The sequence below is a fragment of the Podarcis tiliguerta genome (assembly GCF_965153285.1).
Source record: "Podarcis tiliguerta genome assembly, chromosome: 5".
In the NCBI taxonomy this organism is placed as follows: Eukaryota; Metazoa; Chordata; class Lepidosauria; order Squamata; family Lacertidae; genus Podarcis; species Podarcis tiliguerta.
The window spans coordinates 9013971-9039276 of NC_139538.1; the positions used below are offsets into that span (position 1 = coordinate 9013971).

At 45.0% G+C, this 25306-nt stretch overlaps 1 protein-coding gene across 11 annotated transcripts in view; it reads left to right on the top strand.

Annotated features, from left to right (window-relative positions):
• Nucleotides 1-21316, top strand: part of MCF2L2 (MCF.2 cell line derived transforming sequence-like 2) — a 206138-nt gene extending 184822 nt beyond the window's left edge. For 7 of the 11 annotated variants that reach the window (XM_083441929.1, XM_083441932.1, XM_083441938.1 and 4 more), the window contains 7 exons: nucleotides 6222-6311; nucleotides 7478-7549; nucleotides 9763-9849; nucleotides 12998-13116; nucleotides 14838-14950; nucleotides 16393-16496; nucleotides 18214-21316. In XM_083441929.1, the coding sequence (XP_083298055.1) occupies nucleotides 6222-6311; nucleotides 7478-7549; nucleotides 9763-9849; nucleotides 12998-13116; nucleotides 14838-14950; nucleotides 16393-16496; nucleotides 18214-18314 (686 nt within the window). In that variant the 3' untranslated portion in view covers nucleotides 18315-21316. The remainder of the gene's footprint in view (nucleotides 1-6221; nucleotides 6312-7477; nucleotides 7550-9762; nucleotides 9850-12997; nucleotides 13117-14837; nucleotides 14951-16392; nucleotides 16497-18213) is intronic. The other 4 variants (XM_083441939.1, XM_083441935.1, XM_083441930.1 and 1 more) reach the window with 4 other exon arrangements.
• Nucleotides 21317-25306: the final 3990 nt, after the last annotated feature.

Here is a 25306-nt window from a genome sequence, read left to right on the forward strand (position 1 = left end):
CTCTGACATACACATTAACTTCGCCTTCTCAATTTCTGTTCTCAGGCTGCTGTTAAAGGCCTGTTAAGAGGAGCGGCAACCCAAGCTTTTAAACGAATTCCCTCCTTTTTTTAAGAGCTGGAAAGAGCAACCAAAACAATGGATGTCCCTATAAGGAAACGTTACAACTTTGGGGGACATTTTTAGTTAAAGGGGGGGGGGGTAAGAGGAGACACAGTAGAGTTCTAGGAAACCGTGCATTGGGGGGGGGGAATGAATAGAAAAAAAGTTTTCCTTTGTCTCTCATAACACTATAGCCTAGAGCTGTCCAATGGAAGTGCTTCTTTACAAAGTGTGAAGTTAATCTATGGAATTTGCTCCCTCAAGAGGTTGTGATGGTAACCAACTTGGATGGTTTGAAAGGATGATTAGATGAATTTAGGAGGTGTAAGGCCTGTTGGGATGCTGCTGGGGAGATGGGGGCATCAGGCAGGCCCCCAGCTAGCTCCAGCCACCGGCCGGCAGCCGGGCGAACTCCGGTCTCCCTTGGAACAGCATCAATCAGCGACTCATAGCTTCAGAAGCCTTCAGAAACTTGAGCACGCTTTATCAGCAGAGTGAATAAATCTTCACAACGGAAGTGGCGGACAGAGACATGTGTAAGCATTATTTACAGGCGTTTATTCAGCATAGTTCAGGAACAAAGGGGAAAACATGTCTGCTTCGCTTCGTGTTCAAGCACACAGCAATAGAGCAAAAGCAATATACAAACGGAAGGTCCCAGCAAGCCTGTGCTGGAAGTAAACAGGCACGTGACACACAACAGTCATGCTTGTTCCTTTTAAGGTGGAATGGAACTATATCCCAACATCCACCCGTGACTGTGAGCCACGATAGTCATGTTCCACCTTCACTATCAGAGGCAATAAGCCTTTGAATACCTATAGCTGGAAATCGCGGGCGGAGTGTAATTGTGTTCAAGTCAAGTCCTACCTGTGAGCTTCCCACAGGCACCTGGTGGACCACTGTGAGAACAGGATGCTGGGTCCAGCAGGGCTGTTCTTATGTCCTGGAGATGTTCTAGAAACAGTGCAGAAAAAACTGGAGCAACTGCTATATGAGTCAAGACTAGAGCTTTTGTATTAGATCCACTTGCAAGCCGTACCGTATGTTATATTAGCTGTGTACCCTAAAGCCCCAGTCCAGATTGGAACTCTGGCATGGGGGTAGTGGAGCTCTATGGAAAGGGCCTAGCTCAGTGGCAGAGCTTCGGATTTACATGCAGAAGTTCCCTAGGTTCAATTCCTGGCATCTCCAGGGAAAACCCCCGTCTGAAAGTCTGGAACATCACTGCCAATCAGGATGGACAATCCTGAGCCCAGGTGGACCACAGAATCTTAGAATTGTGGAGTTGGAAGGGATCCTGAGGAGCATCTAGTCCAACCCCCCTGAAGTGTAGGAATCTCCACCCAACTTCTAGGAACGGTCTTGGTCAGTATGAAGATAGCTTCCTGTGTTCCTAGTCTGTATTGGACTCCCTGTACCTCTAGTTTGTATATGGAGAGGAAGCTCACATTGATGCAAATGAGAGAGTCGTCATCGTCCCCCCCCCCGATGCAAATCACAAATATGCAGGGGGGGCTGATCCAGAATAAGACCCTCCCTCCGTCTCCCAGCTACCTAGCTAATCTAACACATCATTTTGCCCTAAAAGTGATGGCCCAGCCTCCATGGTGGCATTGCAAGGTACAATTGTGTGGCATTGTATGAGGTACACAACTTAGGGTCCATCTCAAGGGAGATGCAGGATCAGATCTCCCAACATACTTTTTTTTAAAAAGCCTTAAGAACACCATTTAAGACTTAAGAGCACCATAAGAGGGCCTTCTCGGTAGTGGCGGCCGCCCTGTGGAACGCCCTCCCATCAGATGTCAAGGAAATAAACAACCATCTGATATCTGAAGACAGCCCTGTTTAGGGAAGTTTTTAATGACAGATGTTTTAATGTATTTTTAATCTTTTGTTGGAAGCTGCCTGGAGTGGCTGGAAAACTCAGCCAGATGGGTGGGGTATAAATAAATTATTATTATTATTATTATTATTATTATTATTATTATTATTATTATTCCGACAGGAGGGGGCAGAGACAGGCAGGCACAACACGGACATTTGCCTTCCTCTTATATGTGGCTATTAACAGCTTTTTGGGTGGGAGAGGGGTTGATTTCAGTCACAAAAAAAGTCACAGGAGGTAGGGAGAGAATTAACCTCCTCTCTCAGACCTCTGATCAAAATGGATTTATTTAGAGGTGTGCCGGCTGAGGCCAATGTCAGTTGTGGTCCAGCAACATCTGAAAAGCACCAGGCTGTTGAAGGCAGATTTAGGACACTTTTAGCTGGCTTTTCGTGAAAATAAATTCCAGAGTGGGGAAATAAACGTGTGGCTAAAAAGGCATTGAGAGATCTAAGCAAGGGATCTCTAGACAAAGTTTGCAGCTCAGATGCTTCAGTGCTTCACTGGTGGTAGTGCAGGATGCTACCCAAGATAAGAACTGAACCCCTGGGCCTCACTCTGTGGAACTTTGTCCAGCGTAGTTATCTTGAGAGGCAAAACATGGTGGGTTGGTGCTGGGAGCTCACTGGACAGTAGATAAACGCAGGGCTCAGGGAAGGAGGATGGAGGGGAGACAGAAATAACTTGGCCTACATATTTTATTTTCAGACCTGTAATAAACCCCGAGCCAATTTCTATTTGGCCTTTCCAACATTCCAAACAGATACTAAATCCAGACCACTAGGTATAAACATGCATGTGGAGTGTATTCAAGATCTTGCATAGATACTGGGCTGCCACAATAACTCTTTTTAAGTTGCCAGTAAATATGAATCCTCGCGGTGGTACTGCGAAGATGTTCATTTGCCGTGCTGCACAATTCCTGCAGTTGATCAGATTTTTCATGGAGCGTCTATGGACAAGGCTGTGATCAGGCGACCTGTCATTTAGACAGCAATAAAATTCCTTTCAGCCTGGGGAAGGTTGTCACCAGCTGAACTGAGTGCCTGCTCCATCTCTGTCCGGGTACTAACTATTGATGAGCAATCTCAAGGCACCATTGCTCCCCCTCTTTAGGGTCTTTACCTTTAAACTGGACTGGATTGGCCAGCCCTTCTGGAATGGCCAGCCCTTCAAACCAAGAACTGTAAAGTAGGACAAAAGGCCATAGCGGCTGACATTTCAGTGACACAATAGGTCCTTCACCAGCAGAGATCAGCTGGGCTGAATGGAGAGATGCCTTTGTATCATCTAAACCACGTCCAGGATTGCTCTTCCCAAACTTCTGGGAAACCACAACAACTAAACTGGCATGAAACTGATACAGACCTGTAGTGTAGGTAGGCCTGCTTTCGCTGATCTCTAAAGATCCTGCTCAGAACTGATTTTGCAGGCTTACTGCTTTCAGACGTTCATTTTCTCTCTCACACATGCATGCACAAATAAATCATTAGAGTTTTCAGTACAGGCTTCTGCGCCTGCTAGATTTCCAAACTCACAGCTCAGTGTGTTACAGCATAAAATTTGATAGTATCTTAATGCTCATGAGAAAATGGCTTGTTTAGAAACTTTAGATATTTGAAGATGCCCTGGTGGTAACAGGATCGCCTGCAATTACATTGCATCCGATTCTCTTGTTAGTTTGTGCTTCATCAGCTTTGAAAGGCCAGAAAGCAAACATTCCCACTGGCAAATTGTGAAACCTGCATGCAGCTGTGTTACAACATGTATCATCTTGGCTGTCGTGCTCATCTTCATGTATTTAATAGGGCTTCACTCATGTTTAACACAAAGTTCTGCCTGCTGTGATCTCCTTTCAAATTGACCGTGCCTATTCAGATGGCACAAGTGCTGACTGTTTTCAGAAGTAATCTTTTACCGTGATTGCTACTCCTAGCACTTGTTTACATGGTCAGTTATTCTGAGAGATGAATCCAGCTCACTTCAATTGCAAAGCAAGGGCCATATCAGAGTTCGGGGATGGTTGTATGTGTAAAACAGAGCTCTGGATCATTGTGAGCACTCCTGATTCCGGTTGTGAAAAATGAGAGGAATTCTCATTAATGACTTGGCACTGTTGGATGAAAGTCACTGTTAATGACTTGGCATTGGGTGAAACCTGGAACCATTTTACCCAAATGGTCCAGATGTTGTTGGGTTACAACTCCCATCATCCGCTGACCATGCAGATTGGAATGGGGAGTCCAACAAAACATCTGGAGAACCTCAGGTTCCCCTTCCCTGCTCTACATGAACTGAAATGCAACTCCCCTACAAAACATGGGCACCTCCAACTTTTGTGAAGCAGTTCTCCAACCCCAAAATAGGTATGGAAAGTCATATATGAGGGGGAAAGATGTACGTTAGTGAAAGTTAGAGGTTGTGTTCAAAGTAGTGCTAAGGAGATTCTTCTGTCGGCCCAAGTGTCTCTGCTTGCCCGGTGGAATAATCTCCCCTCTCCTCATAAGAACAGCTGCATCAGGCCAGTGGCCCATCTAGTCCAGCATCCTGTTCTCACAGTGGCCAACCAGATGCCTGTTGGAAACCAGCAAAGCAGAAGATAAGCACAATGGCCCTCTCCCTTCCTGTGATTTCCAGAAACCGGTATTTCGAAGCATTGCTGCCTCCAACTGGGGAAGCAGAGCAGAGCCATCATGCCTACTTGCTATGAAAGCCCTTTCCTCCTCCATGAATTTGCCTAATTCTAAAATATACTCGGAGTCGAGAGTGGATTTCATGCTCTTTATTCAGCTCTTAGTGGTGAGGAGGAATGGAAGTTCCCCCAGAATATCTGCTTTATAGACAGTATTTACACAATGGGCCCCACGTGATTGGCTAATTCTGGGATTCTCCTGTAGGCCAATCAGGTTGCGGATTCACTTCCACCTGGAGCTGGATTGGGTGGCTCCTGTGGACCAATCAGACTGCTGCATTCTGAATCCTATTGTTCTAGGACCAATCAGACTGCTGCATTTTGGATCCTATTCAACTCAGTACATAACAGAAACCATCCAAGTTGATGGTCATCACTGCCTCTTGTAAGAGCGAATTTCATAGCATGACTGCGCGCTGGGCGAAGAAGTACTTTTTAAAATCTGCCCTAAATCTTTCAACGTGGATGTCTACGAGTTCTAGCATTTCGAGAGAGGGAGCAAAACTTTTCCTCTATCTACTTTCTCCATGCCAGGCGTAATTTCATACAATCATGTCACCTCTTCCTCGCCTTTTCTCTAAACCGAAAAGTCGCGATCGCGACTTCTTCCTAGGGGAGTTCTCCCATCCCTCTGATGCCCTCTCCCCTCCCCCCCCGCCCCGCCATGCAGGGTTCTCCCGACCCGCTGGAAAAGATTTGGAGAGGGTGTTTAGGGCACATGCAGGGCTAGGAGAGGGACAAGTCCCTTTGCGAAAACAGGAGTCATTCCGCTTGCTCCCACCTGCTGAAATATTCAGTTGACTATGACCCAGTGTGTATAAAAGCCTTGTATTCAGGAACGATGCTTGCAAAACTGCGAATATCAAGACAAAGTTGCAAACAAAAATGTATATGTTAGGAGAAATGCACACAAAACTGCACTCAAGAGTTTTGTTTGGACTTTTGCTTTTATAATGGAAAATTATGCGGAAATGGGTCAAACTAAAGGATAGAAAAATTAGAAAAGGAAAGAAACCAAAACGGACAGATTCATTCATCTCCGTACACACAGTGTGTGCCAGTAATTGCGCGAGAAAACGGTCGTTTCTGTTATCCTGGCTAGTGGGTAGGAATTTACACACCCAGCCACTTTAGCACCTCATTAGAAATCTCAGGAAACAAAAGAGTTGCAACATTTGGCAGGGCAGCCGATCAGTTTACCAAATGACCACAAGCAAACGGTGGCAAGTTACCACTTCGTCATTCTGTATCTGGTCATTAATAGGCCATTGATGACCTCCTGCATCCCTCCATGGCAAACCAGGGGGTGGGGTTAGAACCCCCAGGGACTCGTTGGCCACGTAGACAATGCATGTTTTAATACAATAAGCCCTGAACAGAACTGTGATACGGTTTGCTGCAGTTTTCCATGGAAACAATCTACCTTTCTCCAGCCTTCTCCTAGTTGTTGTTGTTGTTCTCCTCCTTCCTCCTCGTTTGCTTGCTTGCTTGCTCACTTCTAACCCTTCCTTGACCTGACTCTATCTGTCCTCCCAGATCCAGAATCTAAAGAGAGAGATGTAACCCGCCGCTTTTCCCTAGCTTCCTCCATCAGCACCACAACTAACACATCTGCTCTAACCAAAGGTACAGTCCCATTAACACTTCGCCGCCTTCCTTCCTCTGCCGACGTTGGTGCAAATGTGGCGGCGCTTGGAAACCCTTGCAAGCCTGAACCTGTGGTGTGCTCTGCAAGGCAAAGAGCAGAAAGGGTGAGGCGCACGACCCCCTCCAAACCTTGTGCGCTATGGAGTTGCACCACTAGGATACGAAGCAAGCCAGAACGGTTCAGTCTCTGGGTGCAACCAGACAGGCATAATTTCAAAGCCTGCCTGGGGCAGAAATGCACTCAACTGTGCTTCTGAGAGAAGGGCTATTGTCTCACCTGGACTGAGCTCTTTGGGGGGGGGGAGGAACCCCTTTTCTGGTTTGGAGCAGAAAGTGAATGTGAACACTGCTGATTGGTCAGCTTTTGTGTCAATCATGAAGTGACCCTCCTTTCAGAATAGGGCTTTGCTCAGCACTGATTGGCTGTCTCCTGAGTTTCTATGCCGACTTATAACTGTGTTTCAAAGGGGGTGGGTGGGAGATTATTATTATTATTATTATTATAGAAGGGGGGCAAAGGTTATGTTCTTTTGCTTCTCACTATGGAATGCTTTTTGGTTATTGCAGCATATCAGATGTTATTTTGGGATGGATTTCCATAGAGTTATTTCAAGATAGAAAATGGTGGTTCCGTGTTTGTGAAATCAACACTGAACAAACCTGAGTGGGTAAAAATAATATTACGGTGGGGAAATGTAACATTTGTCAACTTGGATTCTTTTCAAAACCATAGCAGACATTCAGTGTACGCCATCCCTTGCTGGGGTGTTTGCTATGATCAGAGAGAATGATTTGTAGGTGCATATAGTTTTCACTTTAACACAAACTCATCTCTGTGGGCATCATATATGTATTAGGAATGGTAATACAAGTCCATTATTGGGGGGAGGGGCTCCCTGCTTTCCTTCAGAATCACAGTTATTATTTTAAAAAGCAAGGTTTTTGATGCTTTTGTTGCAAATCACAAGCATGTCCCCCCCCCCCACCTCTCGACAAGCTGACTTTAAAAATCATTGTGATTGTGTTGTATGCTAAGATAAGCTAACCATTGCCCTCTGCTGCAAATCCTGTTCTTTTCCATGCCAAGAGAGCCGGGTGAGCCTCTAACTATATTTCGATTCTTGTTATCTGCAAACTCCACACAGGTCCCCTTGTTCCTGCAGTTAAAGTCAAGAGGCATGAAATTAAAAGCGATCCAACTCCTCTGGGTTTCGAAGGTACTTGATGCATGGACCATTTTGGTGACAGTCCCTTGATTATCCTTCATGGAATGCCTATACTTTCATCATCACCGGCATATGACATATGAGAGAGTTTGTAAGGGCTCTCGAGTCAGCATATCAGCCCATTTTCTGGTTTCGGAATTAATCATCCTTTCCTGTATGCTTATGTCTGACCTGCCTGCCAAGTTCCAGTTAGGGCATATTGGAGGCTGAAACGAAGAGAATGAGAAAGCCAACTCGACACGCTCTCTTCCCTCTCAGACACGCAATGCTTCCGATGGCTATTGGGATATTTAATAATAATAAAAATAAAAAATTATTTATACCCTGCCCATCTGGCTGGGGTTCCCCAGCCACTCTGGGCGACTTGAATATTAAAATGATTCATCCAGTATTAAAAGCTTCCCTAAACAGGGCTGCCTCCAGATGTTTCCCACGAACCACAGGATTGCAGGGTTAAACCACTGTTTTCCATTTCCCTTCTTATGCAGACTGAGTGCGGAAGCTCAAGGGACCCAGATGTACATTTGATTTTAAAACTGGCCCCTTTCTGTACTCTATATTCACAACGGTCACGATCCTGCTAAACGGTACTCATAGCATCATTGGTGAAAACAACAGCTGTGGGCTTGGCGCAGTCAATTTATGGCCATTTCTTCATTGCCGCATCAGTTTCTTCTGTTCCATTCTTTCTCTCTTGAAAGCATGTCCCGCAATTGTCTCGTGAGTTTGCTGTTGGTCGTGTTTAGGTGGTTCCTGTGTCCTTTGCTGCATGCCGGTGTAAGCTAGACCTCTTTTTCACCTCAACCTTCTTTCCTTTATTAAACTGCTCTAAAATGAGCATCGCTCTGGTATCAATGGTACTCTGCATGCACCCTCCATCACGTAACATCGATGAATAGTCTCCTTGTATACTTGGCCTACCCCTTTTATGCCAGCGGAGGCAAAAGCAGTGGGCACCTTTCTTTCAGCACATGCCATGTAGGTAATTAATCCAGACCTGAGATGAGGAATCTGGACTACCATTCCCATCAGCCCCAGGCCAGGGATGATGGGAGTTGTAGTTAACCTCTGGAGGACCAAAGGTTCCACACCCCTATCCAGGCCAAACAGGGTTAAAGTTTTCTGTTCCCTTGGGAAAGAGGGGTGGGGTTCTCCCATTGCACTGGGCTAAGGTCATGGGCAGCCAGGCACCCACTGTGATGTTTTAGGCAAATCTGGGGCGCCCTCTTTTCTTTCTGAATCACGTCCTCTGTTAGCATGGTGAGCTGGCCATAAAAGAAGGCCTAGTTACTTTGGGAATCCCAAAGTTGCAGAAATCCACCCGATTGCACCATCATAGGCAGATACTTAGCGCAAAGGCAGGCACATAATATTATGAGTGGTGGAGGTACGTCCTGTTACTGCCATCTAAACCCAGGCATATTTGTTTCTGTCCTGTGGCAAGCTCTGAAGAGACCTGTCTGAACCAGGGAGAAGCTGGGTGTGGTGAGCTCTGACTGGTTAGCGCCAATGATACCATCAACACCCACTGCAGCAGTCTTGCAAGCGGTGTTTAAATGCTTGCAATTTTCTTTTAATTAGGCAATGGATGAATGCATCTATGAGCAGATACATATTCAAATTAAAAATGCAAATTAAAAGGTTTGCAGGCTTATCTGATGCACAGCTGGGTCTCCTTGCCGTGATTTGCCAATCCGGTTTGTTGGTGTGGTATTCCTGCAGCGCAAGTTGCAAAATCAGGTTCACACCGTAAGTGAAGAACCTGGTAGGAAGTTGCCTTACAGTGAGTCAGAGCATTGGTCCACCTAGCTCAGTAATGTCTGCACAGACTGGCAGTGGGTCTTCAAGTTTTCAGGCAAGGGTCTCTCTCCGAGTCCTACCTGGAGATGCCGAAGTTTAAACTTGGGACCATCTGCCTCTCAGCTACGGCCCATCCTTGTGGTGCTCATCCTTCGAACAATGCATCTGCCTTCATCCTCAGCAGCAAAATCCTGTGTATGTCTAGTCAGAGTAAATGTGTATGAGTGCAGGCCTTTGCAGGAGAGCTGGTCCCAATTTCGGGTTAATCCAAAGGGACAATCTTGCGTACGTAGCGTCGATCGCATTACTAGCAAGGAAAATCTTCTGGGTGGGGTTGCATGTTCGGCCTGACATTTCCGAGATCCCAACTAGCACCCAAACAAACACCCTACTTCCTGTCGCAGATGCCTTTGAATGCAACCTCTTGGCTCAAGCTAAATGCAGCGCTGTCCGCTCTACGAGGCCAGTCCCTAGATCTGCTTCACAGACAGGTAAATGGGAATCAAAATGTGTTTTGAGATGCAATGCCTGCGCTGCTCAGAGCATATCTGAAGACAAAGGGCTCTACTAGTATGTACTGTGCGTTTTTCCTGTGCACAGCTCTGCCAAAACGAATGGAAGCCTGTTGCTAAATGAATGGGAGCATTTCAATGAGGCTTCATGATGTGTTGTGCCTGAAATGGTTTTTTTTTAATTAAAAAAAATACTTGCTTCCAGCTGAGAGTGGAATTCTTTGCTCCATCCTCATTAGTTTTATTTTGCTTCTGCTTATCCTTTGTTCACCCTTGTACCTCCCTCTTTCTGCTCCCTCCCCCCCCCTTGTAGTTGTCATCCATTTGTCTTGAGAGAAAATGGGGGTGAAGTCTACACACATCTCAATGTAGGTTGTAAATCGCCTCACCTCCTCCATACCCGACTGATCACTGCATCCCACAGGACAGGGCACTTTGCAGGCACCATCCTATCATGAAGTGCGCCTATTGCATTGTCAGAATTGAGCCATTAGTGTGGCTTCACCTACCCTGCGGAACTACCCAACACTGCATATCAGACAGGCACCTTATCTGATGTCTTCCTAGCACCTGCAGAAGATGCTCATCTTTCACCAAGCCTCGTAAAATCTCTGCCTCATGTTTCTTTCTTGGATAGAGGCTGATTTTATGCATGCGCTGCTATAGTTAAACATGGTATTTCTATATGCAGTTGTTTTAACTGATTTTTAATATATGGTACTGTTTTATATACAGCAGGCCCAAAACTTGCATGCTGTTTACTTACATGATATCAGCCTTGTGCACTTCATAGAAAAATAAAGAAATAAACAGAAAGAGGACGGGAGGCTGGGGGGAAACCCATCAGAGGGGGCTGTGCCTGATAAGCGAGGTGGAGGATTTTAAAACTCTTTGTGCAGCAGGAAAACCCAGTGCGGAAAGAGCTTTTAAAGCCCTCTGCCTTGCTTCCCGGCCTCTTGGAAGGTTGTGTGAGGCTTAGTGTGCCTTCGGACAGAAAAGGATGGTTGCACAAATGTATGAGTGATTCGGGGGGGGGGGTCTTACTGACTTCGTGCAATTTTGCCTTTGTGAGTGGACCCCCCAGGACATAACCCCTGGGTGAGTTTCGGGCCTACTGTATGTTATTGCAAATTGCTTTCAGATGCCTTATAGGAAGCAATTTATAAATGACATTTAATGATGGCGATGTCTTCTTCAGAGGAGGGAGCTATACAGTGAAGGCTGGGCCTTCTTCTTTTTTACAACTAGTCCAGAGTGTGACTCTGGCTGTCAGTTTCATCCTCTGTAGCGTCAGTGTTGCCAATCTTTCGCAATATGCCACCCTGTGCTAGATCCCAACTAGCACCCTGGTGGCCCCAAATGGATCTTCTCCCACTGTGGATCTTCTAAATTTTGCACCCCCTCAGCTTGGCGCCCGCAGCGCCCTAAATCTGATGCTGGTGTTGCTACTGCAACTCTACAGGGAGGAGGGTGGAAGCAAAACTAGAATTACGAGGCTCTGCCTATCATGGGCTCTGGCTCCACCTACTGGTGGGCTCCCTGCTTTCCACCCCATCAGCCACCATAGGTTACTTACGTTCCTCTGTAAGACAATATGCTCTTCATGATGCTAGCTATATTATCATGAAAACAAACTTTCATGATTTCCTCTGCTGGAAAAATGTAAATCCACAGGGCTGGATCTTACCAAGCTTGGAAACCAGCATATAATTTGATCCTGAAACGTTGTGAGACAGATTTGAGAGATGTATGTTGAAATGCAGATTTTGAAGGCAAGTTCCCACTCGCTTTTTAGGTGGGGTGTTGTTGTTTTGAACTGAATTGTTTGAAGCATCTGCACCACTCCAGTCAGTTCCACAACTTAGCTTTGCTTCTCTGAGGGCCAAATTTCACACGCTGCTCCTGTCAGGATGGGGAGCAGGGAGAGAGATATCCGATTCAGTGCTCATTTAAGGGCAAAATTACCTAAGTCATAGGGGCGTGGGTGGTGCTCTGGGTTAAACCACAGAGCCTAGGACTTGCTAATCAGAAGGTCGGTGGTTCGAATCCCCACGATGGGGTGAGCTCCTGTTGCTCGGTCCCTAGAATCATAGAATCATAGAGTTGGAAGAGACCACAAGGGCCATCTAGTCCAATCCCCTGCCAAGCAGGAAACACCATCAGAGCACTCCTGACATATGGTTGTCAAACTGCTCCTGCCGACCTAGCAGTTTGAAAGCACATCAAAGTGCAAGTAAATAAATAGGTACCGCTCTGGCGGGAAGGTAAACAGCGTTTCCGTGTGCTGCTCTGGTTCGCCAGAAGCGGCTTAGTCATGCTGGCCACATGACCCGGAAGCTGTACGCCTGCTCCCTCGGCCAATAAAGCAAGATGAGTGCCGCAACCCCAGAGTCGGTCACGACTGGACCTAATGGTCACGGGTCCCTTTACCTTTTACCTAAGTCATACATTCCCCCAAAAATGCATGAACCGAAACGCAATACATGAGCCTCTGAATTCGCACTTCTCCGAACCTTACAGCACAGTTCTTCAGCTAAATAAAGTATATACTAGGGTAAAATGTGGGTAAAATGCATATAATAGTGAAAAGAACATACAAAAATATTAGTGAGTTTTTTAAAAAGTGTGTATATTAGGAGGGATTGGCCCAAAAGTGCTGAACGATATCCACGATGGCTTAAATAAAATGTCACCAATTGATATGGAAATGTGCAGCCCTGGTCTGAGGGTTGGCGGTTCCCTATGCTTGCCATAGTCCTTATTTGTCAGGATCAGATGAGATTTTAACTGGGAGCTTCTTGAGATGAGCTACTTGAGGCCAGTGAGTGGAAGCCATAATGCTGAATGCCCAGGCCTCACCACTGTGCTTCACTTCCAATAACCCTTTGCATCCACTTGGCCTCCCTTGCAGGTGAGTTTTGAAGCTGTGCTGATGCTCCAAGCGAGCTTCTTGGAGGAAGGGGTGTGATGCAGATGCAATAAATTAACCTCTTTGAGTGGGTCTCCTCCGGTAGAGAGCTGCTCATTTCTTTTTTAAAAGGCTGGATTTTCACGCTGTGCAGTGCCATCAATATTCTGTCTAAAGTATGCCAGCTGCTGATGCCAAACGCTCTCCTTCTTTGCAAAGGTTGGCCCAGCAGGCAGATGCCGTCGCTTGATACGTTTGAGGATTTTGAAGCCATCCCATCCAGCGCTGAGGAACTCTCCAACTCTTCGGATATGGAGGAAGAAAGCCAGCCTAACAACGTAGGTAACACCTTCTGGAGCTTTGTAATGCTGTTGTTAAGCTTAGCTCAAGCTGGGCGTAAATGCAGCAGGAAATGCAGTTTTGCATTTCCCCAAACTATGGGAATGTTTCAGAACAAGACAAGGGAGAGTCTCTAAGTAGCCCTTTGTAAATATCCTATCAGTGCAAGGATTCCTGATTGCACAAGGAAACATTTACCCCCCACCCTAAATCTGTTCTAGAGATTCCCCCAACCATCTAGAGCAACCTCGGCCCTCCAGATGTTTTGGGACTACAACTCCCATGATCTCTAACTAACAGGACCAGTTGTTAGGGATGATGGGAATTGTAGTCCCAAAACATCTGGAGGCCCAAGGTTGCCTATGCCTGATCTATAGATTTGGGGAGGGCATGAGGGGTGGGGGAATTCCTGTCCTGCAACAGAAATCCTTATGCCAATGGGACATGTTAGTTGAATACCACCCATGGCATTGGGTTGGGTGGGTTCTTAGGGTACCAGCAATATTTGGCTATCAGCTTGTGCAGTTTTCTTAAATCCTCCCTATAGTTGTTGTTTCTCAGGCTGGGCAATAGGTAAGGAGATAACGTGAGTTCTGTCTATCTAATTACTTTGATTTATAACTTGTCCCACATTGAGGGATCAGCGTGCGGACCAGCTTTGCATGTTCTGCAGCTGCGCCACACAAGTGGAGAAATGCTAAAGTTAGCATTCAGCACCCTCAGGTCCTCTGATTCTTGTTAGTTAAAAACCCACAATGTTTCTAATCTACAAGGCCTAGGTCAGCTTTTTCTGACCTGATGCCCTCCAGATGTTTTAGACTACAATTCCTATCAGCCCCAGCAGGCATGGCCCAGTTCTTATACAGTGTCTGCCACCCAGCAACAACCTTTTTGGCTGCAAAAGCACTAGCCACACTCTGTTGGACAAAGCTTCCTTGCTTTTGTTTGTGCCACTGTATTTGGTTTCAATCTAGTTTTGGAAAGAAAAAGAAAGAAAGACAGAAAGACAGAAAGAGAGAAAGAGAGAAAGAGAGAAAGAGAGAAAGAAAGAAAGAAAGAAAGAAAGAAAGAAAGAAAGAAAGATCATGATGGTTTGATATTTTGCTTTGAGCACTTTGTGTTTCTGGGAAAGCAGTTCAGGATTTTAAAAAATAAATTGATAAGATTTCAAAGTTGAACTTTACAATGCAGCCCTATGTTTAGAAGTAAACCCCACACAATGCAGTGGGGCTTTTCTCCAAGCAATTATAAATAGGGTTGCATGTGGGCTTTTCATGTGAAAAAGACTACAGATGTGCTTTTCAAAAACAGTGAAAGCAAATGCTTTTGCGTTGCCCAGTCCTTTGCATGATTCCTTTTGCAGAGCTCTGCACACCCCATACCTTTAAAACACATTTAGAGCACACACATCCCCCCCACAAAGAACCAGAGGAAATGTAGTTTACCCTTCATGTAACTACAATTCACAGCACCCCTAACTGCAGTTCTCAGGAGTCTTCGGAGAGATGGGCTTTAAATGAATGGTGTGCGCGCAGAACATTAGGAAAATTAGAGTGTTTGAAAACCTCAGCAAGTGCTCCTTTTCTGGATAAATTTGTTGCTCAGAATGTCTGAAAGGCATCCCTTGGGCCTTGTAGTAGACTACATTCCTGTCTTATCCCTGCCCATAACCTTTCCTTCTGCAATAACATCACGTACCACCTTGTTTCATTTGTTTTAGGGATCCAACCTTTACCGGGTAGAAGGCAGTTTTGACACTTGTTTCCCAGATTCCCTCACTCTAGAGGATGGAGATTTAGTGCAGTTTATACAGGAAGGCGAGGACGGACAATGGTAAGTAAAGCTGCCAGAGAGAAAGGCTACAGCGGTACCATTTTCCAGCTGTTAGTTGAGTATTGAAACAAACCTTGATAAACAACAGCCAGAAGAGAACAGGGTGTGTCTATTTTTATGCGAACTCCATTAGTACACAAGCTAGCTTTGCTTTTATTATTATTATTTGCTGCAGAGATAAATTTATGTTGGGTGAGTTCAGAAACATACCCATAAAGCTTAGGGGAAGACTCTCCTCCCTTCTTCCCAACATGTGTTGAAAGCAATCTTTCTCAGTCCAGCATCCTCCAGCTGTTTTGGACCACAATTTCCATCAGTTGATAAATTTCCGTGAGGGCTTTTTTAAAAAAATAAAAAAGAATCAACTTCCGCAAACTGAAACGGAAAGGTGGAGTTCTGAACTTATGATGGGAAGAGCAAAAAACTGAGAGAAGTTGAAATGGACAGATTCATCCATTCCTAGTGCCTGCATAGAGTTCCCCAGGACACCCCTTGCCTCTGCTCTCAACAAGCAAATCAGTCAAAATGAAACATCCTTCTCTTATGTGAAACAGCTTTTCCATGTGGGAAAAGCACAGGATTTGAATGAAAGAGATGGGAGCATTGTGGAAAAGGCTGTACAGTGGAACCTTGGTTCTCGAACAGCTTAGTTGATGAACAAATCAACTCCTGAACGCTGAAAACCCAGAAGTAAGTGTTCTGGTTTTTGAATGTTTTTCGGAAGCATAACGTCCAATGTGGCTGTCAGCTATTGTTTCCGGGGTGCCTGCACCATACCTTGGTTTACGAACATTTCTGGAGTCGAATGAACTTCTGGAACAGATTAAGTTCAACAACCAAGGTTCCACTGTATATCCCTTCTCCCCAGATGATGATGATGATGATAATTTGTTATTTCTACCTCGCCCATCTGGCTGGGTTTCCTCAGAGGACTCAAGATACACAAATTCCTCCAGAAACAAACTGGAGAAGGAAGAACAATTAGGAAAATGGGGATGGGGGAGACCTTCCTTTTATGTTCTTAACAGGGGTTTTTTTTAAAAAATTGATGATTAAAAAAATTATTGTAAACACTTTGGAGGTTTTACTACAATCAAGGGGTATATATATTTCGTTTAATAAATGTCAAGGATAATTTCTTTCCTCCCCCAACCCCACAAACTGGCATTGTACGCTTTTTGCAAAAGTAGACAGGTGGGTTTCACAATGCAGATTTGAAACCAAAGGCACGCCTCCAAGCAGTACAATGCAAAGCCTGGTCAGTGTTGTGAGGGTAAACATGTATTGTCCTGCTATGCAACATCACCCTGTTGCCATATACCTGTTTGTGTACATCGCCACGTCTCCTTCATAAGTCTATAAGACCCTTGGAGGCTACAGCAGTAGCGGCATTATTGAGGGGAAAAAGATGGTGATTCTATATATTTCCTTTGAACGTTCAGGTTAGTGAAGAAGTTGGTTTCTGAGAAAACAGACTGGGTCCCTTCCAGTCTGCTGCAGCCGGCAGATGGCGACACCAGCAACATCCGCAACATCAGCAACGCAGGTAACCAACATTTCGCAGTGTTTGGAAAGCTCTGTGCTGTTCCCTTAACATTCACTGCCATTAACTCTGAACATTCTTGTGCAGTAGGAAATTGCAGGAGACCTTTAAGAGCTGTGTTTCTTAGCTAGGAGAGAGAACTATAGTCTTACGGTTTTGTTTGTTCAGGCATGGCCAAACTTGGCCCTCCAGCTGTTTTCAGACTAGAAGAAGAAGAGTTTGGATTTGATATCCCGCCTTTCACTCCCTTTAAGGAGTCTCAAAGCGGCTAACATTCTCCTTTCCCTTCCTCCCCCACAACAAACATTCTGTGAGGTGAGTGGGGCTGAGAGACTTCAAGGAAGTGTGACTGGCCCAAGGTCACCCAGCAGCTGCATTCCCATCATCCCTGACCACTAGTCCTGTTAGCTAGGGATGATGGGAGTTGTAGTTCCAAAACAGCTGGAGGGCCAAGTTTGGCTATGACTGTGTTTGTTTGTTTGTTTATTGGATATCTTACCCACCCTTTACCATAAAGTCCCAAGACGGGTTACAGCAATATAAAAGGAAATCAGCTAAATCAGAAAAATTGAGTGGATGCTAAAAATAAATCCCAGGTTGTTTTTTTATGCATAGAAAGCTAACTAAATAAATATTATAAAAGAAAAAGAAAAAAGCAACCAACAACATCAGGTGTCAAAGGGCAGGATAAAAAGCTGTGTCTTCAGCACATGCAGTGAAAGCAATGAAGATGCTAGACACACCTCTTTGGAGAGGAAATTCCACAGCTTAGAGCAAGCGTCAGGAAACCTTTAAATCAGGGGGCCGGTCCACTGTCCCTCAGACCTTGTGGGGGGCCAGACCATATTGGGGGGAGGAATGAATGAATTCCTATGCCCCACAAATAACCCAGAGATGCATTTTAAATAAAAGCACACATTGGGGGAAAAAATACGAGGCATTACACTTACTTCTGTAAAGCAAGAAAATCCTTAATAAAATATCAAGATGGGAAAATAAATAAATAAATAAAAGCACACATTCTACTCATGTAAAAACACCAGGCAGGCCCCACAAACAACCCAAAGATGCATTTTAAATAAAAGGACACATTCTACTCATGTAAAAACACGCTGATTCCCGAACCATCTGCAGGCCGGATTGAGAAGGCTATTGGGCCGGATCCAGCCCCTGGGCCTTAGTTTGCCTACCCATGGCTTAGAGCAGGGGTCCCCAAACTCCTTTATCTGGCCCGTGGTGACCCCCACTGCCTGCTGCCACTGCCCGCTCTTACCGATGCTGCACTGTGTGGCTGCCCACGTCCGGGTCGGAGGAGGCCCATGCACATGCGCACAAGCTATTTCCGGTGCACGCGCACCCCTGCCCTCTGGCCCACCGCGCAATCGGCGCTGGAGACACCGGCCCGAGGCACGGTAAGTTTGCTGACCCCGGCTTAGAGGCTGCCTCAGAGAATGCCCTTTCCCGAGCCACCACCACCTGAACTTCTGAGGGCAGTGGCAATACCAAGAGGGAAATGGAGAGATGTTAATCAGAAAATGCAGAATCTAGAACTTAGATTCAGCTGCAGATGAGGTTTGAGATGGTTGCAGTAGCCTTTTCTTTCATGAAACTTGGGATCCATTTGGTGGGTGGAAAATCGTTATGCGAATATGCACACACCATACCCAGCATCTCTGCAAGAGAGTTCCTCATTACCAATAGAGATGTGTTCCTCTTTCAGATGTCTACGGTGGTACCTGCAGCACAGCACCCACAAATTCAGAAATGAAGGAGAGCGAGCTGACAAGAAGCTTAACAGCTGAACAGAAGGCTGGGAGCTGAACACACCTTGACGCATTTCCTCAGGACTCCATCTTCTTCTCTACTTACTGGTGGACGCTGGACCAAATCGCCTTTCCCACAAGCTCTGAACTTAAGAATTCTGTGAAATTTCATCAGCATGGAACATATTTTTAAAAAATTAAAAAAAAACTCAACAACTCGCTAATCTAGGAAATATGGAGGATAATGGAAACTTCAGAGGTATCTTAGAACTTGACAAATGAATTGACAGTATGCTTTTTTATACTGCATTTTTGGAACCATTGAAAAGGGTGTTGCCTAAATTAGGCTGACAGCATTGAAGGCCTTCAGCTTTGTGGCTATGTTGGTTAAATACTGGACTATTTAAAGAAAGGTCTGCAGATTCCACAGGAGATATTCTGTTGCAGAGGCCATCTCAAATTCCTCCATCCATTCAGATCAGCTGCTCAGCCTCTCCTCAACCGCAGGCTTGATTTCCTCAAGACAATCATGGTCGGCAAGAACAACAGAAATAGGTTGGGTGAAGAAAATACCGTTCCTGAACCTGAGCCAACTAGGACGCCTTTGCACAACAGCAAAGGATGCAACCTGCTTTGGGATACGATCTTCTGTCCACAGAATGTTTTGAGTGGTGGCTGGGAAAAGATGGGCATCTTGGGACGTGTTAGGCAAAAGCAAGGAACGGTGACTGTGAAGGCAGTTATGGGGTTTGTCTGTCGTTTCAAGAGGGTGCCTTTGTTTCCCCCAGTTTGTGATTGAGGGAACATATCCTCTGCATTTGGTGCTGACAATTCTGTCTGATGCTGCCGTTCAGGGCTCCACACTTCATTTTGGAACATTGTCATATGCTGGGCTCTTGAACAGGATACATTCCCCTCCCCCCCCCCACAAAAAAATTAACGCTTCCCCCATGTGATGTCCTCTACATGTTTAGGTGCTTGCAAATGGACCTACGGCTGACGAGAACGTGTGGTCATCTTAAAGGTCTGTTGCCATGCCATCTTATTTCGAGGAAGACTGTACCATCCCTCTGCTGCAATGGACAAAGTCACAATTTCCCTCCTCCCCCCGCTTTCAAATCCCTGAAACAGAAGGCACTTCCAGAAATATATAAAGGTGTTTTTGCATGAAGGCATATTGATGGTGATTGGGAAGCGTAGGTCCCACAAAGCTGCTATAGTAGTGTGATGTTTGAAATGAATTTTGGTCTAGGAATAGGGCTACTTGATGGATGCTGTGTGTAAGGCTGGTAAACTGAGAAAAATCCATATAAAGTCACCTCCCCATGGCATCTGGTCAGTTCCCCATGCAGCTGCACCACATGATCAGTGATCTCTGGCAATGGTGCAAAGCAGGGTTGGGGGGGCGGTGGCATGTGGTTCTTGTGTTGGACTCCAACTCCCATCACCCTCAACCAGTGTGTGCAGCGATTGATGGGGCTTGCAATCCAACAATATCTGTAGGGCCACGTGTTACCCATTGCTGGTGCAAAGGGTGCTGGGATGCAACTCTCAGTCTGCACGCTGCTTGACTGACCCCCCCCCCCCGTCAACTGCTTGTGCAGTTGGGCTGGCTCTGGCTGTGCTGTGGGGGAGCAGCCCAGAATTTATGTGTTACGCCGGCAGGAGGGCTTTGCAGAAAGGTTTCTTTGCGTTGCAGTACTGTGACTGAAATTTTAGGCCATTTCCACAGAAAATTCCTCAGCAAAATAATTCCAGTTTAAAGTGTCTGTTCTGCTCCCAACTTCTGAGCAATTTTCAGTATGCAGATTGAATATCTGATATGCAGCCCTCAACCAGTGGAAGTGGTACACTCCAGCACACATTTTTTTAAAAATCAGAAACAAGGATGGAGGAGCAAATTAGCCTCCTGCTGGTGAGAGCTGGCATGGCTTTGGATAATGCTATTTGGCCACCTTTGGGTTTCCTTGCATGTAAACACAAGCCTAAAGATGACACAGTTAAGAGCTGGTTTCCACATGTAGCAGCAGCAGCAGCAGCAGCAGCAGTGAATGCCCTAAAAGCTTGCCCATGATGCCCACATTCTCATGGCAAGAGCAGCCTGCAAACAACTGGAGTTACACAGATATCCAGCTGCATGCCATTGCTGCGATTGCAATAGCCTGTTTTTTGGAGGCTGCAACAGCAGGACTTGCATGCAAACAGGTATATGTGTTGCTTCTGGTTCACATGGCACTTCACCCATGCAGATGTGAGCCCACGAATGATTTGTGTAGCAAAGTCAGTCAAATGGCCATATTTAATAAAGTAGTGCTCCTGCAAAATTGCAGTCGCTGATTGGGAGATGTTTATGATCATCAACATACCGCAGCCCCAGACTTCTAGAAATTCCATTGAGGTGTCTTCTGATTTCTGACCCTTTAGTTGAAAACATTATTGGCCCCCACCATGTTTTCCCTCTCAGCTGAAGGAGTCTCAAAATATGAAGCTTGATTGTTGAAGTGGAGACAGGTTTTCAAAAATGCAAGAAAGCTACCAACTTCTGCGTATTTTCTACAATGCTCCATAAAGCCATATTACAGGATTAATTGCACATCATAGCAGCGGTTCATACTCCTGATCCCCCTTGCTAACAGGGGACAGGTGCCCCAATTGCTTTAAAAAGAAACTTCCCATAAATTGCTCCCTCTTCCCTACATAAAGGAAAGTGTGTGTGTTTGTACTGGGGGTGATATGGAGACATCTGGTGTCCAGATCTGATGTTAAGGATGGGTTTAGACTAAATCAGAGTTGTGTTTCATTGGGATTCGAATACATACATACAGACACAGGTGCCAATAGAATTTCAACAGGGTCTTCAAACAGTTCTATGCTGCTGCTTCTTATCCTTGCCCCTCCTCTGTGAAGTGCAGCCATTTCATTTGCAGCGGGGATTCTTCATGCACAGCCAAATGAACTATAGACAATCTTTCTTTCTGAACACCGCAAGCTACTATATAGTACGCCAATTGTGTGTGTGAATACTTTATTTTGCAAATAAATTATAAGTCCTTTTCTGTTTTTATAATGTATGAGAATAATACTGGGATGTATTGAAAAGGGGGAAATATCCACCCACAGAGAGAGATCTGTGTGCAAGAGCAGGCTTTTGTACACACAGCCAATGCCACTCACATCGTTCTCATTATCTGAGTCTCAGTGAATGGGTTAGGTAGAACTTTTCGTGTGTCATTGTTGCACACAGCTAGTTGCACATGACTCGAGCTGGATTGCGACCTGGAACTTTAGGGTTTGAGCTCATTATTATTATTTTTTAAGGAAAACGGTCAGAATTTTTTTATATTAAAAAAATCATGTTCCAGGTGGCCCATGCTAAGATATGCCATATGTGCTGCTGATACATGCTTGGGGAGGGACACAAGCAGCCCACAGTTCCTATACCACTTGCAACATCAACCTTGGTGGTTTGCCAGCAATACAAAGAATTTGTATCACTACAAATGCTAAATGTCAGATTAACATAATCAAAACACTTAACACTTAGCACAAGATACCTTTTCCGGTTTTATTGAGGGTGTGTATGGAATAGGCACAGAAGCCTTTTCCAAAGCAAGGAAAATATGTTACATCACTCTTGCTAGGGCACTTCCAGTCTAAAGATATTATGTGCATTACCCCAGGGAGTCTACGTAGAAATGAAAAATAATATTAAATACGGTTGGGGGGAAATATGCACGTTTGATTTTTACTTTTGAAGTAGCATGGAGAAAATGATGTGATATGTAGATTGATTAAAACCAACATACTTACATGCATTGGTTTTAATGTGTCTACTCTGAGTATGATTTAGTTGGATATTGCCTAATCCACTTGCCCTCTTTTGGAAAAGACAGGTTTGTAGAATGTGGTTTAACAGACTCCTAAAGCAGTGGTTCTTGGACTTTTTAGTAGCTTCTACCAGCTAAAATGCAATGGGGAGGCATGTTTGAAAGCAGGGGTAGGGGGCATGTGGCCCTCTGAATGTTGCTAGACTACAACTCCCATCATTCCCTGACCATTTCTGCCGGGGCGGATAGGAATTAGAGTTCAACATCAACTGGACGGCCACAAGTTCCCCACTCTTATTCCAAAAGATTCTCCTGGGAGATGTTCTAGGCCACACACTCGTGGAATCATAGAATTGTAGAGTTGGAAGGGACCACAAGAGTCATGTAATCCAATCCCCACCAATGCAGGAATCCTTTGCCCATTATGGGGCTTGAACCCGCGATCCTGAGATTAGGAGTCTCATGCCCTACCAGCTGAGCTATCCTGCTGCGTCTCACCATCATCCTGCACAAACTGGGACTGGAGCCTTGACCACACCACTTTCCAGTATATGCACATTGCTCTGAACAGGGTCTGCTGGCAAACATTTGCCATAATTGATGTTCTGACCAAGAAAGAAGAACCCCACAGTTCCTTGGAACACAATCCGATAACCACTGCTCCAAGGCATGACACCATGTTATGGATCCTCAGAAATGGCATTCCCATGTGTTTCTCTAGGAAAGGCAAGCAGAAGTAGGGAGGAATGTCTCTACTGGGTTTCTCAAGAGTCCAAAAAACAACGAGACCCCAAATCTCTTAATCGCTTTACACCAGTTGTATGGTGCAGAACCACTCAACAAGAGGGTCAAAAACACTGGGAGATGTGGGGTTGAGGTGGCTGCCCCCATCATCACACCTCTCACTAAGCATAATATTTGTGTGTTTCATTTCGTACTGATTCAGGGCATTAAGCACACACACACACAGCATTTCCTTAGGTATACCTAAGAACTGTGAAAGACACCTGGAGGCTTGAACAATCTCATGAGTCGGTTTAAGATTGTGGTGTTTCAAATAATCCTGTGCTGTATTTCGTACAGCAGCCAGAGATATTGTACTGGAACCGCTGCTAAAAAAACAAACAAACAAAAACTTTCTTCTCCAACTGCTACTTGGTCTGAGATGTGTAAGTTACCCCTTTTCTACATTGAGGGTAATGATGTTATTTGTAGTTTGTGGTTGCTGGAAGAGAGGCCGGTGGCGAATCACAGAAACTGCTCTTCTCTCTTTCCTACTTTCTTGTATCAGGAACGAATGTATGAATGTACCACAGAATATGTATGTTTGTGTGTGAAGCTGGACTTTCTGTAAATAGACCATTATGAACTGTGTAAAACCAACCCTTTGTTTGAACTTTATAAGAATTATAAATACTGTATTACAAAATTGCCTGCAAAACGGGTTTTTCAGCCTTATTCTGATTATTACTTGTTTTTAAATGTGTAACAATAAGGAGTGCAAGTTTGCACATGAGACTAGACAGGACATTAAAAGTGTAGGTGCAATTTTTGGTTATTTAAATTGCAGGTGGGAAAGCCTTAGCAATCTTTGGAGTATGGGAGTCAGATTGGGATGGGAAGTTTAACACTTTCATGGTCATGATTCTGACAAAATCTCCTCTCTGAAGCTGCTATTTACCTTTTAATGGAAGCCCTGTTGGCATCAATGCATGTGCAGAAGCAGCTGAATTGCAACCCGCACGTGCGCAGACGCGGCGCTGCGGGTTGCGAACGTGCCTCCTGCATGGATCACGTTCGCAGCTTCCACTGTATTAAAATCGCCAGGACACTAGAAGATCGCAGAGCAACATGGATATCTTAGGAACTAGGATAACAGAGAGATGGTGCAAATATAAAGCACCCATACAATAAAAAAGAAACACCAGCACAGAACTTGATAATATGGAGACAACTTACAAGTTCTGGTCAGCTCATCTGAAAAGGGATATGGGACAGCTGCAAAAGGTTTAGAAAGGGGGATCCAAAATGGCCAAAAGGTTTATCAACTCCCGTGTAATAAAAGGACATTTGGGTCTTTTTAGTTTCAGGCTGGGGGGAAGGCAAGTAAGAGGGAACATGACAGAGGTATAAAATTATGCTTTGTGTTGAGAAAATGGACATAGAGAGATCCCACCTTGCCAAAACTACTAGAAATCTGGGCCGTCCGCAGAAGCTGAAAGTTGGAAGATTCAGGACAGACAAAATTAATAAATAACTATTTGCATGCATTCATTTACACATGCAAGAGGTTATTTGTTGATGATGATGATGATTTATTAAATTTGTATACCGCCGTTCATCCATAGATCTCAGGGCAGTTCTCAACATAAAATACAATATAAAAACACAAAATGCATGATAAAAACAAGAACAAAAAACACAAACCAATAAACCTCTCTCCTCCCCACCCCAACTCGTTTAAAAGGGGTCTGTGAGGTTAATCAGCCAAGGCCTAGTTGAAGAGGAAGGTTTACCCCTGGTGCCTAAATGTGTCTAATGAATGTGCTAGCTGAACGTCCTTGGGACAGCATTCCACAAAGCGGGAGCCACTGCAGAAAACAGTTAAAACTATGGGATTTGCTTCCGCAAGGTGTAGTGATAACCGCTAACTTGGATGGCTTTAACAGAGGATTAGACAAATTCATAGGGAATAATATCTGCAATCCACTCTGGCTATGCTCTGCCTCTACAGCTGGAGGCAATAGGTCTCTGAATACTAGTTACTGGAAATCACAAACAGAGTTGTTGTTGCACCCAGACATGGGCATAGCCAGGATTTTTGTTAGGGAGGGGAGACCTTTGGGGGGGGCAGAACCTCAGTAACTATGTATTTTTATTGTTTTTTTATTGATTTGCGGGAGGGCAGTTGCCTCTCTCTGCTCCGCCCCCTTGATGTTGCTACTTACTATATGTGCCAGATTTACTGTAAGGAACAGGCTACAAAAGCAGGAGAATTAAGGTTGCTTCCAGATAACCAGTGTGTTGAGCATTTATCCCTTTTCGTTTGCACAAAATTTGCAGGGAGGTTATACAAAACCTGCTGTTTATTGAGCACATATTCCGATTTGTTGGGGGGCAGGGAGTATTAAATGAAGTTGTGTTAAGTACCATATTTTTCGCCCCATAGGGCGCACCGACCCATAGGGCGCACCTAGTTTTTTGGGGAGGAAATAAAGGGGGG